We start from the raw sequence: 19,788 nt of genomic DNA, 5'->3' as shown, positions 1-19,788 counted from the left end.
GATAGAATTTATTTATTTTTATGGGAGTATATATAATTGAGAAAAAAATAGGAGAAAAGCAATTTCTTCAGCTACGTTTGGTCATTTTTAAATTTCAATCATTTCAAATTGGATCAAACACACACAGTATTGGGCTCCAATTTCGAGAAAAGTTGAACCATATTTCTTGTTTATTGATGCTGCTTTTAGGTCAAGATTACATTGTTAAGTTAGGATTGTTAGGTTTCAAATTTGATTAAGTCGTTTAATGTAGTGAATATATGTATTAATAAAATTAATTATGGTTAGGTGATATAATTATATGTATAAACACATACCTTATATTCATTTGTGTGGTATATATAAACATTCGGTTTAAGAAATTTTAATAACCATATCCATCTAAAGATCAAAATTTTTTGATATTAATCGTTGAAACTTATATATAGTGGCGATGATGTTTTCAAAAAAAAAAACTTTATGTCATAGGCTTTATTCATAATTATGTTTTAGAAATTCTATTTTCACCTCTGATAGTCATTGCGGTTAAAAAGGAACTAAAAATAAATGCATAAAAAACTATTCTTCTCGTTTATTTTATTTGTCATGTTGCACTTTTTAAAAGTCAATTTTATTAATTTTTAAAGTTTAATTAAACTACATTAATTTGATATTTTCAACAAGAAATTTAGACATAAACTATACGAAAAGTACTATAAAATTATAATTTTTCATATCAATATTGCTGAAAAAATACATCTTAATCAAAGTTCTTATAGTTTGACTCTAAAAATAAAAACTACGACAATTAAACATGTACGAAGGTAATACTACATTTACTAGAAATAGAAATAACGTTAAATCATATGCATGTGTAGTGATTAATACATTAAATTTCTACATTAGTGATTCAACATCCCAAATTCTAACAAACCACCTTTTTTTTTTTCCACATGATAACACTATTATTAGTCCAACTTAATTATGTCCATAATCAAGTCATGTCCAATCTTGACCATATATTAAAACCTCAATATAGTTTGGTTTAATTAATTTACATAATTATTTAGACATTAATGAACCAACTACCCCAGCAATAAGAGTTGTAGGGTCTCCAAGTACTGCAGATATAATAAACTGCAAAGCTAAACCAGCCACTTCACAACATTTTTGGGCTTTGCCTTTGCTTTTTTTATGATGAGTTTGAAGTGTACCTTTTAGACTTGGCATCCTATTTTCTAATTTTCTATTATTATAACTATTATTGTTATAATTGTGATCTCCATTACCAAAGTAGAGCTCATGCCAACTATCTACAAGCATCTCTTTAACACATGCCACGTGTAAATTGTATTTCTTGCATGTTGATCTATAACTCCAGCTTCTGTTTCTCCCTTTCCTTCCACACCTGTGGCATGTTGCACTTACCTGGAACACTCGAATTCAAGATTTAAAGTCAGTGAATTTAAAATGAATATTTATAATTTAAATAAAAAATAATAAATTTTATCAAAAAAAGGCGACGTGGATGATAAAGAATGGTAGGCTAAGTCTTTGAAAATTAAAATCGCTCATCATAGAAAGTATTTTACTCAAAAATAAAAAATTTCATTATGAATTCTCGGTAAGAATATGAAATTGAACATAGTTTTGCCAGAAAAATAAATATAGCCCATTATTTTCTTGAGAAGCAGGGAAAATGAGTTCTGTTTTTTAATTATAAAAGTTATTAAATTAATAATTTGTATCACTTTAAACTTATTAAATTTTGGACTGATCACTTTAGAAAATAAATCTGGTCAGAAAATCTATTGTAACTCTAACATAATAGCTAAAGCAGGGATAAAATACAAAATTGATTTTTTATCCCACAAAATATAAACACAAAACAAATTATTGAAGTATCTTGTTGTCATTTTCATAGCACGAAACAACGTCGATCGATCACTTTTTGGCGATGTTCAAAAATAGTTATTGTCTTGAAATTTTAATTTTTATTTAAATGAACATTGATAATACTCCGGAGTTATATTTATATTAATTGAAACTTCAGAACGATAATTATTTTTCAATTACTTTGATATAAAAGTTAAATTTTCTATAAGTAATGTTAAGTGAAGCTAATAAACAAATCTACAATTAAAAAGAAGTTATGTTAATATGTTCATGACTAACAATATTTACGTACCTTTCTATACAAGTAAAGCTTAACATCTCCATCATCAAGCACCATAGGGAGTTTAGCACAACATGGATGAAGATCAAATCCACAAGACCTACAATGGTACATAAATCCATTTATGTCCTTCTCACAAGCGTTGCAATAGCGCGGTACGTTACCGGGGGGACGAGAGAGGAATTGGAAAGAACATTTGGTGTAAAATGGATGTGTAATTGAAGGTGAAGGAATTGCACAATGCATATGTAAATCATAGTCACAAATTGTACATTTGTAACGTGACCCTATGCCTACTTCTTTACAACCATCACATTTGAATGGAAATTCTGAGTATTCATATCTTAGTTTGTGTTGAGGGTGGCTAAAATGAGCTATCTCATTGTACTTCATGTTACAAAGCTTTTGGGTGGCTAGCTAGCAAAAGAAAAGAATTCTAAGTGGTCATTATATAAAGATGATTCTTGGACTCTACTACCAAAATTCTGATTCGTTTAAGTTTAAACTATCTATATCGTCATTGTCCGTATAAGAAATTTTTATTTTATCACGTCATTTTTATTTGTTATATCTGGTAATCTAATTTATTTTTAAGATTATAAATATAGTACTTTAAAAAAATTTATTTGTAGATATCTTTTGAATGACCTGATGTTTTGTGCGGACAATGTATGTTACTTTATGTATTGGAGCTAAGAGTGGCTTGTACTTGAAGCAAATAGAAAGATAGAATTATGCTTATTGGTGGATAATGACAGTTGCAAAATTACGAGTCTAGTAGAAGAATCTTTTTAAACATCAACAAGGAGTGAAGAAGAGAGACATAAGGCATATATTAGTTCCATACCCCACCCAAAGAAAAGATAAAAATGGTTTTTTTTTTTTTTGCTTTAAATGATTAGTCAGCTAATATTTTGATATTGCTAAAAATCAAAATATATGTGTGTTTGTGTATATTGTAATCAACTTATCCTTTAAAACCCCCCAAAATTAAGGTAAATAAAATACCTTAGTTGCAAGCAAGGTTTTCGATATTTTGGGGCCACTAGAAAGTTCCAAAAATCTTATAAATGTCAATTTATTATCAAGAGAATGTCATTAACGTGTCTTGGTTCCTCTAAGACAAATGAGGAATACAATTTAGTACAATTTCCTTAATTATATCTTGAATTTCTAAGTGAATCAATCAAGATAATTCTTCGTATTAAAATTTTAAGTTAGCGTTTCAATATTTAAAATATACCTGATATATATATATATATATATATATATATATATATATATATTTGAACTTGTAGTGAGATGAAGATCGATAATTTCGCTACCTACGATATAAAATTCACAGACAAAAAAATACTTCCAAAAATTATACATCTTATGAGGATTATAGATTTTTACTCAAACAATTACTAGATAATTAATTACTTAATTATGAGAATCATGAGATGTAATGAAAATTTAAGGAATATGGAGTCTAGAAATATAAGAATTTGGCACCTTTGAAAGTGGACATGGCTAAGAAACCTTATGCTAAATTCTTGAATTTAGGAACATTGCGAATAAATTCATATAGTTGGAATAATATAACCATTGCTAAAATTAAAAATCGTTACACATATGTTCAATTTTCCATAGTATACAATAAAGTCAGACGTGAAATAATTCACAAGTAATTTAATAAGCTTAAACAAAAAAATAGACGTGGATCCCATTATACATTCGATAAAACTCAAAGTTTCGAAATTGAACCCTAATACTTATATGGAAAATAATTGTTAAACGAATTGAATACGTTCAAATTCTAAATCTGTCATTAATAATTCGAAAGTTTATCTACCAAATATTTCACCTCACGTATAGATTATTTTTTTTCTTCGTCTAGAAAAGGATATGACACAGCACAAATATATGGGATATAATAGAGGAGGAATAACATCTGGTTCTATTTATTTGATGACACGAAGGAACAAATTCCTAACTTGGTATTATTCTTCTTAATCCAATTATTAATTATTTTTTTTAATTAATAATATTATCTTTTTTTCCAATTGACTAAGTAAAAATATATAAAATTTTAACAGTAAAAAGAGAAAATGATTCTTGGTATTGCTTACCTTTGAAAATGCGTTCAAAGTTGTTAAGCTTACACGGAATATTAACTTGAACACTTTGTTTTTCTTCTTCAAGATGCTAAATAATAGTACCATAAAGCATTATCATTTCTTTAAGCAACTTTAATTTTCTTCCAACTTAATTCTGATGTGTCTTATCTTTTTGTATTCCCTTTGAAAAGAAAAGAAAAAACAAACAAACTAAATAAACCAAAAAGATGATTAATGAATTCATTCATCATCCATTCTTAATCAAAGATTTCGCATTTTAATTTTAGTAAAGGCAAAACTCCTAGTATGTATCACACTTTCTCCCTTATAACCCTAGGTGGTGTTAAAAGTAGGATTTAGGATTCCAAGATTATGAACTTTGAATTTTAAAAAATTAATTGACCAAAGTTATTGAATTCAATTAGATCGTTGTAACTCTATAGTATCACATAGTCGGAACTTTTTTAATATTGGATGGTTATACCAAAAAAATAAGATGATATATAGAATATGGTCAAGACTACTTGTAGACGTTGGAAAATTACAAGGCATTGGTTTACTTGCATATCTCATAATAATGTCAAGATAGCTATTTTCCTTTGTTCAATTTTGTTTGTTTAGTTCACTTTTGTTTTTTTTAACCTTTGTTTCTCTTTGCTCTTTTTAGTACAAAGAGACATATGGAATATTTGAGTGTAAGTGATATTGAGTATTGTACTTGACAGAATAAAAGCCTAATGCATCTAATTCCACTCTTCTTTTTTCTTCATGAGGCACCTCAGAGTGCTTCCTTTATTTTTAATTTTTTGGATCTTTTACGCAAAAATAATCGGTTGAATTCATAAAACTATACATGGTTATACACGCATTATACATATATTTGTTGGATTCATGAGCATGTAATCATGTTTGCCAACAATTTAATTGACCCACATATTGGAAATTCAATGATTTCATGGAATTTATAAGGTTGGAAAGTTATCAAATATATTGGGCCTGCTTGTCCTTCTAGCCCAAATCTTGGTAAAACATCTTTAAAAGAGAGTGAGAGCCCAAAATATAAAGAGTATCAAATATGTTTTTTTAATATCTTGTAGTGTTAGACATGTCATATAATTGGAAGTTAACGAGGGGTTTACCTCGATCCATTGAGTTAAAGTAATTTGCTATTTAAAAAAATTTCAGCACCCATCTCATTTCATGCTCTTGTTTCTCCTTCTCCTAGTTTCAATCAATCAATGAAGATTTGCGCGGAAAACAAATAGTTCCTCCAATATTTACATAAATCATGGTTGAAAATTGATGATCATGTTGTGAGAGAAGAAAGAGACCAAAGATTTGAAAGAGATGAAGCCATGGAGAGTCAATCATTCGTTGCCAAAGTAATGCTGACTAAACCCATGATTGTTACTAAGATGCTGTGCAAGACCATCATAATATTATTACGCAACTCAACTAAATACTTTCTTAGTTGTTGAAGAAAATCGAAAAAATCAACTCTAGGCCAGGCACGCATCCAGGATCTAGAGTCAATAGAGATTTAGAATGAGTGTGATTTTGTTAATATAATTCAAAACAACCGGCTCAGTTGAACTTATAGAACCCAACCTAAATAACAAAGATAGAAAACTAAAAGAAATATATAGTATAATAAGAAATTACCACAAGGCAGTATAGTTATGGAACTCAACTCCTAAAGACATGAACAGAAGAGAAGCAGCAGAGCAGATGGTCTGCCCAAATCTCAAAGCAAAACTAGCACTTGTAGGTCTGATACTTCATCATCCATGGCCATGCATGTGATCAATATACTTCTTCTTTTGCCCAACTTCATCATCATCGTCTTTGCTTAGTGCTTACCCAAAATATTCATGACACATCTTTGGCAATGGATTTTTTTCCCCACAATCCAATGTGTTTGAAGTAGAGAATTAGTGCATGACAAGTGGAATTGCATGTTACCTCTCCCCTTTTACCTTTTTAGCTTTGAGGAGACGGCTATAAATTATTTGGGGTTTGTTTAAGTTTGTGAGTATCCAACATGAAATGGGTGGACAAATCAAAATGAGTGTCCCTTTCACACAGTAGGTGCAAAGCAAATGACCAGCTAAAAAGACACCAGCCTTTAATTAGTGACATACTACCCTGCCCAAACAGAGAGTCTCCAATTTGAGTATTATACCAAACATCTGAGTCAACCTTTAAAACATGAAAATTCTACAAAAACATTTGTATGTGGGGTCAATGTCTGGTTCTAACTATCATCATTATTACTGCTACCTGAAAATTCTATACATATTACAAGCCATTAAAGATCTTTGCACCTTTCACAAATCCAACAATGTACTCAAACAAAGATGAAATAGGCAACTTTAACTTCTTCTACACAAGAAACTTTTGTGTCCTGGGTTTCTCCCATGGAAGAGAGCATATAGCACATTCAAGCATTTTAGCGAGGTTGCATGTAAACAAAACAAGCTCATAAAATGTATCACTTGAACTGTAAGTTTAATCTCAACAACCAATTACATGTCAACAAATTTCAAAATAGGGTCATATATGATTATGAAAGGACAAGAAAAAAAATACTTGCACCGTTCCTTCTGATCTTCCATTCCTCAAGAGAAGCTGCACAAGGAAAATGCAAAAGCATAAATAAATCGAGTTTATATGATACCACTAGCTTTATGCACACAAGTGTCAAGTAATACAATATGTAGTTTGACAAATTGATTAAGAACCCAAAGAGAGTGAAGGGCTCCAGAGAATATTGCACAACATAATTGTTAGAATAAAAAAGAAGACCGGAAATTTTGACGCATATTCTTTTGAGGGATACAAAGAAGTTTCTTCAGGAAACCCCACAGCCAAAATGTTACTGCAAAATCTTCAATCACTGTTCACACACCACAGTAATGTAATTTATAAAGAAGAAGACCATGCTGAAAAGGTTTACTTTTATCTGAAAAATGTTTCAACTAACTAAAATATAAATTCAAAATTTAAGTTCCAAGTAAATGAAACCTGCAACAGAAAAATAAACATGAAAACAAAAAGAGTCTTTCACTTGAAGGTCTGACCCGACCCGTGCCCAAGTCATTAGATATATCATATTTATTTACAAATACACCTTATCAAAAAAATATATATATTTATTTACAAATTCACGGATGTGTAAAAGTTCCTATCGATGTGGGAAAGTTCCTATATGTACAAACTATTCCAACAATCCCCAACTACTTTGTAATGTTTTCCTTAATATGGGTATCTTAAATAGATTTGTTTTTTCTATTAGTGTAAATACATTGAAGTTTGACGACGTTGATGATTAACCCTAAGTTGCATGACTCTTCACTTTCGATGTCGCATCCGTGTTGAATTCTCCAAAATACACTACTGACACGCACTAGTTGACATTTTTGAAAAGTCCGAGCAACATAGGATTAACCACAATTCATTGCGTCAAATCAAAAGTACCACACTTGTGACGTTATAATAGCAACTGAACAAACCATAACTTACTTTAGCACTAAGACAGCCATGTGCTACTAATTCTGACTTCATGAATTTTTACAAGACCAACTCTCTAGATCTTGTTTGAGACGGTGCACCACTTCAATGACCATGGTGTTCGAGTCAACTTGCGTGCACCTCTACTAATTCCAAAGGTTATCTGCTACCTCCCACTAGCAATAGACATCATACTTGAATACTCATATAGGTGAAATTAGATATTCTCCCTATTACTTTACACTTGCTAATTTCATTAAGAATTAAATCAACCTATCCTTGTAAAAGTTTGCATTATAGAGTTTGTCATTGTGCCCTTGTTATGATATGCATCTAACAACTCTCTGACTCATAACATATCAATATGCGATACTCGGGAATCAGGATCTCTAAAGAAGATCAAATCAATGTTTTAACAATGCAAAGTAACTTGTTAGTACCCATTGAACTTGTATTGCCAGAGTGTATACCAACTCAAAGATGAGTTCCCATTACTTGTCTTTTTAGTTTAAAGATTTTAGTCACATACCTTCATGATGCATTTGTATTCTAGTTATTGCTTTTGTAAGTGGATATGACATATTCTCACTAAATCTCACACACACTATAAAATTAATTTCATTACTTGTTAACTCTCTTGTACTAGCATGTCTTAAGTTTATGTGTCATGATTTTCCATTATAAAACTTATTGTGAGCTACGCATCGCAATCTCACTTTGGCAAAGTATGGAAATAGTTGGCATAGGTTGTGGCCACATATTTACGTCTAATAAGTAGTAACATGTTCCAAAGCCATTCCGCTTCCTTTGCCGCAACTACCAACGCAATAAATTCACATTTCATTGTAGAATAGAAAATAGAAGCTTGTTTTTTGGACGCTCAACTAATGGCGCCACCCGCTAGAATGGATTTCTTTTCATTAACACTACTAATCCAACTTGCGTCATACATAGTCTTCCAACACAATTGGAAAACCATGGCATACATCACCTATGAAACTTGTATAAACTAGTTATGCCACATTTATGCTAGTGTTTTCAATCAACTTGACACTGAAGTCACAAGGATTATTAAACTCCTTTATATCCAAATGACTGAATGTGTCGAGTTTGTCTAGCTAGTATAAAATATCTTTTACCACCTCAAGTTGATTCTCCATATAATTCACACATATCAGAATGTATTAGGTCTAGTAATTTTACAAATCTTTTAACTTTTCAAAAAGGTTTCTTAGTCATTTTTGTGTGTATGCATATTTTACATTATTCTACATGTTTACTATTGCAAGCAATATAATCATTTTTCGACATAATTTAATGAAATAAAATTTAGATGTCTAAAGCGATTAAAGAGAATCAAACTAAACAATATAAATAGAAGCAATTTTTATTGCACCAATACATAACTTAAACATGTCTTCAAAATGGTTTCCTCCTTTCAATGAATAAACCACTCTATAACACTATTACATGATCATATTCTATTACAATCTTGAAAACTTTTTAGAAAGCAAACTTTTTTTTGAGAATGTTTTATTTACTTCCTAGAAAGCAAACTAGCAGACACTAAATGCTTCTTTCTTTCAAAAACATATTACACATATAGCAACATCATTCCAAGGGTCGCAAAATGATGATAGAAGGGCAACTATTGGTATGGTAGCTTTGGATAGCCTTGGAAATTGCTTCATGCCCGTGGATCCCCAATCCTATATATTGGGAAAGTCATGACTGCTAAAGCGATTGCTTTTAGGAAACTCTTAAATGTGCTATCAGTAAAGGTTGGAAGAGAGGGATGTGCTTCTAAAATCAGTTGTTGACATGCTTTTTAAAACGAGTGCTTACTTCATGGGAGATAGAAGTGATATGTGAAGACATTTGAAAGCATTCAAGCATGTTGAATCATGATGAATTTATTTATATCCCTAGATTTTTTAACACAATAGCTAATAGTTAGCTAGATTCTCTATCGCTTTGTTGAAGGAATTCTCTTCAGAGAACATTTTCTCAAGTTGGATCATACAGGAAGCTGTGAATATGTTTGAACTATGTAGTTTGTTGATGCAACAAAAGCTTTCAAGCATGTTGAATCATGTTGAATCTCCTTATATACCTAGATGTTTCAACACAATAGTTGATAGTTTAGCTAGATTCTCCATCTCTTTGTTGAAGTAATTCTCTTGCAAGAATGTTTTCCCAAGTTGGATCATACAGGATGCTACGAATATTTTTGAACTATGTAGTTTGTTGATGAAAAAAAAAATCTATCCCGAAATGGAAATTATTTCAATAGTCCCGTTTCCTGAAACATACATAATGACATGGTTGCCCATCAAAACTTTCTCGGGCTCCTTCACCTTTGCATAGGTTTAGAACTAATTTTCATAACAGATGTGAATTGTTGCACCATAATCCAGCCACAAGTATTGACTAGCAAACATTAAATTATTCATCATTTTAAGAACACGATACAAATTTAGCAACGTGAACTTTTGTGCCAAGGTCAATTTATTGCAACTGTTCCTCTCGTTTCCTCTCATTTCCAAAACAACTACATTGATATAGTTGCCCATCAAAACCTTCTCATGCTACTTCACTTCAGCACAGGTCCTGAACAGATTCTTTTCATAACATACATGTTGCGCTAGAATTCAGCCACTGGTATTAGTTAGCACAGACATTAAATTCTTCTTCATTTAAGGAACATGGTACACATTAAGCAATGTAAACTTCTGTCTCGAGGTGAAATTTATGTCAACAATCCCTTTTCTTTTCCTTTCCTGAAACATCAGCATTTATGTCCCTTATTTGGCTAGTTAAAGGTTTGGACAGACATCTTGAGATAGATTATGTCCCTTAGTTAAATCTGCTAGTCAAAGTTATCACGCAACATCAAGTCGAAACCTTTGATCTTTTCTTGACTCTAATTTGGATGGCAACTGACATTCACTATTGCCAAACTGGAAAGCTTGAAGACCCGATTAACCAGAAAAAGAACTCTACTTAAGAGTCCAAAAGTAAAACAAGATCTAGCTCGTATAGCTCAACTCAGCCCCATGACATCACCACTAATAAAATGAGCTGAGCCATATACAAATGCCTACGGTATTAATACATTAATCAATTACACCTCTATTCCAAAAGATAACTCAAAATTTCACCATTTTTATCCTACGTTAACCATTTTCCTATATCTAATCAAGAACCCATTTACAGAAACTTAAATAATAATTACAATAATACAATGCAATTGATCATGTAACAGGAGACAAATGCATAAGAAAGTACTCACCTATAAAGTTGAAAATTCAAGAAAAGTTTACCTGGGAAGAAAGAAGAACAAAACGAAGCTTTAATCTAGAATTCCAGCTTGAGTTCTTCTTTCTGATCGGAGAAATAGTGGAGGATGTATGGGGTGACTCGAATCACGGCGACCCAAGTACCGAACAGGACGACGTGGGTCTTCAACTGCTTCAAAGCAGCTGCCTTGTCAGGTTTACGCATGAACATTCCTGGAAACATTTTTGCTTCTTCGCAAAATCGAAACTCTTGAGATTTGAGATTGAAGAATCTAAAACCCTAGCTTCCAACTGAGTCGGAGTATCTGTGAGGGTTTTACGCTTTTTGTTCCGAAAAAACAGACTTGGGTCATGTTTAATGGTAACCGTTTCTGCGCCTCAGGCCCATCAGCCTATCAGGGCAGACTTGGGCCGGGTCTTGTTTTGTTTTTGGGTTCCTTTTTGTTGTTAGGTGAACTTTATTATTTGTTTTAAAAATTATTTTTGGCAAACAGAATTGCTGGAAATGATTAGACCTGGTAATTATATTTTTGAGATAAGTATTGAAAACGTCCTTAAATTTAGCGTGAATTATTACTTTGATTTTTTACTATTGAAGGCTTTAAAAATACTAGTCTACTTGATTAAGTAATTTAAAAACATCCCTCTCATGTCATATGTCTTACAATATGTGCATTTTTTTTGTTGATATGGCATACACATAGATATATAGAGTAAAAAAAAGAAGTCAGCATTTAAATAAGACAATTTGAATAAGTTTAGCGGTGGTTTCAATATTTATCTCTTATATTTTTTGACTTGTTAAATTCATATCTGAAAAATATCAATCATATCTATCCGTCAAGCTGAATTTAGTGGCGAAAAAAAAAATGAGACGACTCTGAAATTATATAGATAAATTCTTATATTTTTGAATTGATTGATCGAACCAAATAAGACCAATTGAATAAGTTATATCAAGTTTTTGGCCAAAAACATTCTTCAACTATATCCCAAACTTAAACTATATCCTTTAGGTATCATTTTTAGCAGAAAACATCCTTTAACTATACCTCAAATCTAAACTATATCCTTAAAGTATCATTTTTAGCATAAAACATCCTTTAAGTATTTATAAGTGAACAACTTTCATCATTTTGTTAGATATCGTCAAAAAACTAAGGGATCTTACGAAAACATAAACAATTAACGTGACTATCAACAAAAGTTATTCTGCATAATTTCATGACTTTCTACAAAGAAGTTCTTGAAAAATATAAAAAATCTTCATATGGAAACTAAAAATGACTGGAAGGTGCGAGTGTACATGATTTGTCTTTCTCGTAATGGAAAGAAGTTGGAGATTAATTATTGTTACATGTTTCTTAACCAATTAAATTAATAGATTTTTGGGTCAATCTAATATTGAAGTGATCAAAATATTGATTATGTCTCGTATTTAAGTTTCATTATAGATTATTAGAAGCGAAAATCTTTAACAAATCACTTCTAGCATACTCAATTGAGAAGAAACATATTTAAACTAATAATTTTTAATTAAAATTACATGAAAAATGAATGAAAGAAATGGTCAAATTAAAAGATTTTGCATAATTCTTAACTTAATTACGAAAAAGTTCACGATAATAGTCTTGACATATCTAAGAATAATAATTAGGAAGGGACGATTTAATTTTTGTGGGATATATCAATTAGCTTTCTAATAAATTCAAGTAGAAAGATGAAAATTGTTTAATTTTTAAAATACTTGCAGGATGTTTTATGGTAAGAATAATACTTTAAGGATATAGTTTGAGTTTGAGATATAGTTTAAGAATGATTTTAGCCAAAAACTCAAGTTATATATGTGGGTAGCAACATTAGCGTAAGAAGACTATTGACCCAAGTTTAGATGGGTTGATCCTATGCACAATTACTAATTCAATTTTTTTATTCGTTAAAATTCAATCAATTTTCAGGAAATATGTAAACAAATTTATCTACCTGAAATTTTGTCATTTCTTTAATATTATGTACAATTATAATTTTAGAAAAATATTACTTATGTTTACTACTAAATAAGTTACAAGAAAATAATGAAAGAAATTAGAATTTAATAAAAGTTGGAATGGTCGTATTATAACTTATCATCTAGCCATTTTGATCCAACTCATTTTAATCCAAATAATTTTTAGCTAAATTAATAATCTTTTCATTTATTAAGTTGATAAATTTTAATCGTTCAAATTCAATATTTTTATTTACGCGCTTTATCATAAACGGTGATGGTACACTTATAAGTTGACAAGTTGGTGAGAATAGCGTTATTTTGCACTTTTCCAGTGAAAAATATTCTCAAAATCCACATGCGTTTGTCTATTGTACGTATGGATCTAATTGTTGTCACTTCCTCTCTTTTTCTGGTTTTCTTAAAATAAAATAAAATAGAGAATCCATAAGAAATCATTGTTGACTTTAGTTTTCATGAGTCGATTGTATGTCTAAAAGACTAGAAGCATTGCTTTTAAGTAATTCCATCTTAAAAGGTTTGTAATGTTTTGATATATTTTTTTTACAAAAATTTAAGTTAAGATAACCCAAAAAAAAAAAAAAATTATTGTCTCAACCTCTATTCATATCATTTATATTTTATCAAAGAGGACTTCATATCCAAAAGACTTGACTTCAAAACTTCTTATTATAGATGAAAAAATACTTATTCACTCCACCATCATCGTTATTCCACTTTTCTTTGTTCCACATCATATGTAAATTGTAGAATCTCTAAGTTTATATTGTTTGATCTCAATATATTTCACACTGCTTAATTGTAATAGTTTTGTATGATTTTTTAAATTTGATTTGGCATTTTCACCAAACATATTTTAAAACTTTAATTTGATTAAAATTTTAAAATCTTTATCGTTTTATCGTATCTTATACGGCCCGAACTTAAATGACAAGAAAGATATTATCATGCTTTGACCAATTTTATTTTTTTATCAAGCCCCATAAATAAACAGCTAAGCATACTTCAGTCTTCGAGTCTTCTCTCTGTTTGTGATGTGCTCTCACTTCAAAAAGCTAAAAACTCTCTTTCTTGTGAACTAATCTCAAATTTATAAGCACAAAATCCCTCGACTGTCAACACATCCAATTACATATCGCCACATCAGCAAAAATTGTAGGACCACCCTACACATTAAATTCAGTAATGGTGATGAGTCCTTCCTCCACAAACTTATTGTAAATTTGTAGTAATAGTGACGCAATACACCACAAAAAAAACTCCCTTTCGTTAGTCAAAATCCACACACAAAAAAACGCACTAAAACATTTACACCAACACATTCCCCCATTAACCAAAGCCCCCCCTCATAAAGGGAGTAGAAATAAATAAAAGCACCAATTCTACCTTTTGTTAATTGCCCCCTGCACCTCATCATCATGATCCACCACCACCATCATCATATAGCTCCTGCTCCCTCACCGGTGCCGTCAAACCCAAATAATTCTCAAAAAGCTCCTTCACCTTCATTGAATCATCCGTTTCATCATTCATCCACATTTCAACCTGCAACCACTTCATCAACATCCACGTCAGCATCAGATTTATCAACTACTCCACCGCCGGCTAAGTTACCGGTTGATTTCAGTCCTCCTTTGATTGCGATGGTTGTTATTATTGCTACTGCTTTTGTTATCATTACTTACTCGCGGCTACTCTCTCGCCATCTGCTCCGTTTACACGGCCGTTATAGACTGTGGCGCCGCCGTCGCCGACGTTACGTTCCCTCGTCATCTGCGGGTGATATTGAGTCGCCTCCGTACCCGTTTGATCCTACTGGTGCTTTCCATGTGTTATCGCCTTACGGATTGGATGATTCGGTGATCAAAACGATTCCTCTTTCCGTCTACACTCGAAAAAGCGGCGTTCATGATTGTGCGGTTTGCTTACTGGAGTTCGAAGAGAACGACTATATGCGTACGCTTCCGGTTTGTTCGCATGCCTTTCATGTGGACTGTATTGATATATGGCTTAAATCACACGCGAATTGCCCTTTGTGTCGTGCTGGAATATTCCGTCCAGAGTCGCCGTTTACTCCGTTGATGGCAGCAAGGATTCGCCCAAGTTTCGATGATATGATGTTGGAGAGCACAATTCTAGAGCCTTTGGATGAAATTCAGCCAGAATCCGATACAACGACGGTGTCAGAGATCACACAGGAACCGTCGCCAAGGAGGAACATCCAATCAGAGGAGAGATTTAACAGACGTGATATTTTTCTAAAACGTTCTTACTCCTTCGGATTCGAGAGGAATTTGGGATCAGAGAGATTAATGCTCGAACCAGCAACAGCTTCACCATGGCGGTACCGCAGAGCAATAGGATCGGGAAGCTTCTGGAGCAAAAGGCCTTCACCGTTCAGCTCTTTAACAAAGCCAAGAGTATTCTCCTTCCGCTATTACAGAGGGATGAAATCACCCTTCTTCCGGCGAACTAGAGGTGGATTTTTCCCTTTATCGGAATCAAGCGCGAGATACAGTACCGGCGGAGGTGGAAGCTCGTCAAGAAGAAGCAAATCATTCGCAAGTCCAATGTTCATGAGAACATCGGCGGTTGGTGGTGGTGGTGGAGGTGTATACTCATCTAGCCGTCTTAGGAGCGGTGATCCAGAAGCCTTACTGTCACCGGACAGATATCACAGACGGTGAAGATGGATGAACAGGTGATTTTTGGGGAAACGACAACCGTCCGATCGATGATAGTTATGGCGGACGATGACCGAGGAGGCGCGCGGGGTGATGGGGTCAGTGACATTAATGGTTGGGGGAGAGTTACATTGGGAAGAAGAAGAGGAAATTAATGCGATGCCTGCTGGTCTGTGGAGGTCATTTAATACAGAGAGAGAGAGAGAGAGAGGGGCTATTGGTTAAGTGTTGAAATAGTGAGATAAAGAAAAAGCAAATGCGTGCATTTATTGGGAAATTTTGACTATTAGTATTTTTGAAGAGTTACTATTGGAGCTTATCCAAAAAAAGGTTACTCACGGAATGGACCTAATTGAACTTGCTTTTTTGCATTGGATGATACTGCAGCAAGCACTTTTGTTTTTTAATTTGATGCATGATAAATCCAACTCAAGATTTAAGTTGGTAGTACAAAAATAGAATTTTGGTTTATTCATTGTTTTGTTGCTAACCCGTTTTCCATGCGTCAGTCAAGGTACCAAATGCTTAGTGAATTTTATGGGTTGCGTAAATTTGAACCTTTTAGATGAAAGATGACATGTGGTAGGCAAAATGTAGTAAGGAAAGAGATGACATTGTGGTAGGTGAGTAAGACACATGTCTAGTCTAGTAGTAGAATGAAGTCCAATAATACCCAACTTAAGAGGTACCATGCTCCGATGTGTTTATGCAAATGGCTCCGGAGTACAAAGATTGGTATATAATTCACTAATGTTCGATTCACATCAATCAGTAGAACCAATGATTCATTTAGTAATTGCTCAATTACATACGTAACTATTTTAATGTAAGTGTTATGCTAAAAAATATACTCCTTCATTCAATAAAAATACTCTTTCCGTACACGTGAAATGTATACATCTATCTACTTATTAATAAGATTATTATTGTATGCGTGTCAATATGTATAAACTCTAAATGAGATATATACTTCCTTAAGAGGGCAATAATAAAATGAAACAGAAAGGGAGTTAGTTCATTAAGAAATGAGGAGTCCGGAGCTTAAAAGGGTATAAAATGTTAATAAAAATTCTAAAATGATATATGAATTTTTATTTTAATCAAAAGGGCAAAATCGCTGGAAGGGCAGCGACTTTGCTTGCCGAAAAAAGTAAAATCGCTGCCTTGGCAGCGATTTCTAAAATATTTTTTTAAAAATAATTTTTTAATAAATCGCTCCCTAAGGAGCGATTTTCTTAATTTTTTATTTGAAATTAAAAGAAAATAAAAAAAATAGGAGCAAATCGCTGCAAGTGCAGCGATTTGTCTCCAATTTTCTTTTATATTTTTTTAAATCAATTTTTTAGAAAAATTTTTATTGCTACTTATTTAAAAAATTATTTTAAAAAAAAAATTATTTTGGAATAAGTAGTAGAAAAATTTTAAATTAAAATTTCTTTAAAAAATTTAAAATTTAATTTTAAATATTGCAAAAAAAAATAAAAAAATTGATTGAAAAAAAAATTAAAAAAATTGATTGGAAAAAAAAATAAAAAATTGGAGACAAATCGCTGCCCTTGCAGCGATTTGCTCTTAGTTTGTCTCCAAATTTTTTTTTAATTTTTTCCAATCAATTTTTTTAATTTTTCTTTTTTACAATTTTTTAAAATTAAATGTTAAATTTTTTAAAGAAATTTTAATTTTAAAATTTTCTACTACTTATTCCAAAATTAAAAAAAAATTTAAATAATTTTTTAAAATAAGTAGCATCAAAATTTTTCTACTACTTATTCCAAAATAAAAATTTTTCTAAAAAATTGATTTAAAAAAATATAAAAGAAAATTGGAGACAAATCGCTGCACCGATTTGCTCCTATTTTTTTTAATTTTTTTTTTAATTTCAAATAAAAAATTAAGAAAATCGCTCCTTAGGGAGCGATTTATTAAAAAATTATTTTAAAAAAATATTTTAGAAATCGCTGCCAAGGCAGCGATTATACTTTTTCCGGCAAGAAAAGTCGCTGCCCTTACAGCGATTTTGCCCTTTTGGTTAAAATAAATATTCATATACCATTTTGAAATTTTTATTAACATTTTATACCCTTTAGGCTCCGGACTAGGATCGCGTAATATTTGGAGTTATGCATGTGAACTTTTGACTGATAATGTTACATTTAACTCCATTTAATACACTAGCATTTCCTTCCAACAATGAAATTTATTGGTTCACCAACCCTTCTGCTAAGACCATTAACATGTCCACAAAATAAAAACAATAGAAAAATTATATATAGGGCAACCATCTACGCCAGTCTAAGTGATTTTTGCACCGTCAATACGGGTCTTGAAATAGTAACAATTTGACAACGAAGGGACATTAATCATATGAATATGCATTGATACGTTTAATTTAGAGAGGGTAAAAAGCAAGAAGTTGACGAACATCTTGTACATAACATCAATTGCCGTTTTCCAGAGCTATGACATGATTTTGGTTTGTTTGCGGCCGATTTTACGAGTACAAAGTTTGACTAATCGTTAATTACTGTGGGGAGGGGGAGGATATTGTTATTTTTAAAACGTTAATTGTGGAGTTTTGATATAAAGATAATTAATTAATTCTAATTTTAAGCGTACGTTGGTATCTTTTTGTTTCTTATATAATAATATATATATGGTATAAAATAGTTAGAATGGTAATAAAGGTAATCGTTTGACAGTAAAGATAGAATTCTAATTTTAAGGATACGTGGGTATCTTTGTGTTTCTTTAATAATATATCGTATAAAATATTTAGAATGGTAATATATATAATTGCTTGATCGTAAAGATAGAATTAATATATATGATAATGATGTAGTTTACGCAAAACGATTGACAACTGAACTATAAATATAATCACTTTTAAATAAAATAGACTTTACTCTCAAATTTCTTACGTGTAACAGTGAAAAATCTCTTATAAAAATCATTAAAAAATTAAAAATAATGTCTTATAAAGAATCATAAAGCAAATCTTGTCTTTCTTGACAAATTCAGATTGGAATAAAAAAAAATTGTAACTTCCAAATTTACTCTCCGAACATCTTTTTTGTTCTAATTGGGTTCCACAAATCCATATAATGACAGTATCAACTATCAAAATAGTCCGAAGATAATAAGAAGTACGATAAGATAGTTTATGAAAATACTGTTACGAAAAAATGACAAAGATATAATGATAGTTCCAAGTATGAGGTATTACTGGGGACATATGGAACGGTAAATATTTGTCTGCATATGTTTCTTTTTATTATTTTTGTCATCTTAAGTTACAATTAATACATAAAAAATAACATGTTATATGTCCAAAGGTCAACCTTTTTATTTACACAACATGGCTGTGAGCCTGTGACGCATATGCATGGTAAATGCCCTTGACTTTATTCAATCAGATTGTGAGTTCGTAATTAAAAACGTAACCAAAAGAAAATGAAAAACATTCTTGGAAGAAGTGAAAAAAAAATGGAAGAAATTTAAATCGCATTATAAAATATAAATTGTCATCATTTTATCTAAAAAAAATAGTATGTTTATTTAATATAATTATATGATAAATTTAGGGGTGACAATTGGATGGGTTGAGTCATATTTAGACGAATCATAAAGGATTAAAATAATAATGATTCAAGACTCGATCCAATTTAGCTTGGATCAAATTATGAGTTAGGGTTAAAAAAGGATTAGATAATGAATTATATATCGGATCAAAATTCAACTCAACTCAATAATTACTAAGCTTAATTGTTTGATTTGTTGTTTAAACTACTTAGTACCTAATTAAACTTTTTTTTCTCTTATACTATATATCAAATTAAAAAAAAGGTTTTTGAAAAATATCTTGACAAGATTTCTTATTAACCAATGTGAGTTACATATTAACTCAATTTTAATGGGTTGAGATAATTAATAGGCAGGTTAATAACTTGTCCAAACTTAGACAGTTGATTTTGCCACTCTTAGATAAATTGTAGTAGTAAAAAACTTCATTAGCTTGACTATTTTTCTTGCG

At 31.2% G+C, this 19,788-nt stretch overlaps 3 protein-coding genes across 3 annotated transcripts; 1 reads left to right on the top strand and 2 right to left on the bottom strand.

Moving 5' to 3' along the window:
- Positions 1 to 794: 794 nt before the first annotated feature.
- Positions 795 to 2,600, bottom strand: LOC107010284. The gene is made up of 2 exons (XM_015209538.2): positions 2,168 to 2,600; positions 795 to 1,407 (listed from the first exon to the last, which is right to left on the bottom strand). The coding sequence occupies exons 1-2, from the start codon at positions 2,546 to 2,548 to the stop codon at positions 1,042 to 1,044; spliced, it is 747 nt and encodes a 248-aa protein (XP_015065024.1). The 5' UTR covers positions 2,549 to 2,600; the 3' UTR covers positions 795 to 1,041.
- Positions 2,601 to 6,603: 4,003 nt separating this feature from the next.
- On the bottom strand, positions 6,604 to 11,403 carry LOC107008943 (mitochondrial import receptor subunit TOM6 homolog). Its single transcript, XM_015208169.2, has 2 exons — positions 11,091 to 11,403; positions 6,604 to 6,885 (listed from the first exon to the last, which is right to left on the bottom strand). The coding sequence occupies exon 1, from the start codon at positions 11,287 to 11,289 to the stop codon at positions 11,125 to 11,127; it is 165 nt and encodes a 54-aa protein (XP_015063655.1). The 5' UTR covers positions 11,290 to 11,403; the 3' UTR covers positions 6,604 to 6,885; positions 11,091 to 11,124.
- A 2,992-nt stretch (positions 11,404 to 14,395) lies between these two features.
- Positions 14,396 to 16,520, top strand: LOC107008420 (RING-H2 finger protein ATL65). Its single transcript, XM_015207451.2, has one exon. The coding sequence runs from the start codon at positions 14,493 to 14,495 to the stop codon at positions 15,759 to 15,761; it is 1,269 nt and encodes a 422-aa protein (XP_015062937.1). The 5' UTR covers positions 14,396 to 14,492; the 3' UTR covers positions 15,762 to 16,520.
- The last annotated feature ends 3,268 nt before the right edge of the window (positions 16,521 to 19,788 follow it).

The sequence above is a fragment of the Solanum pennellii genome, chromosome 1 (assembly GCF_001406875.1).
Source record: "Solanum pennellii chromosome 1, SPENNV200".
NCBI classification, from domain to species: domain Eukaryota; kingdom Viridiplantae; phylum Streptophyta; class Magnoliopsida; order Solanales; family Solanaceae; genus Solanum; species Solanum pennellii.
The sequence above is the reverse complement of the archived record's forward strand: the minus strand, read 5'-3'. Positions and strand labels throughout refer to the sequence as shown.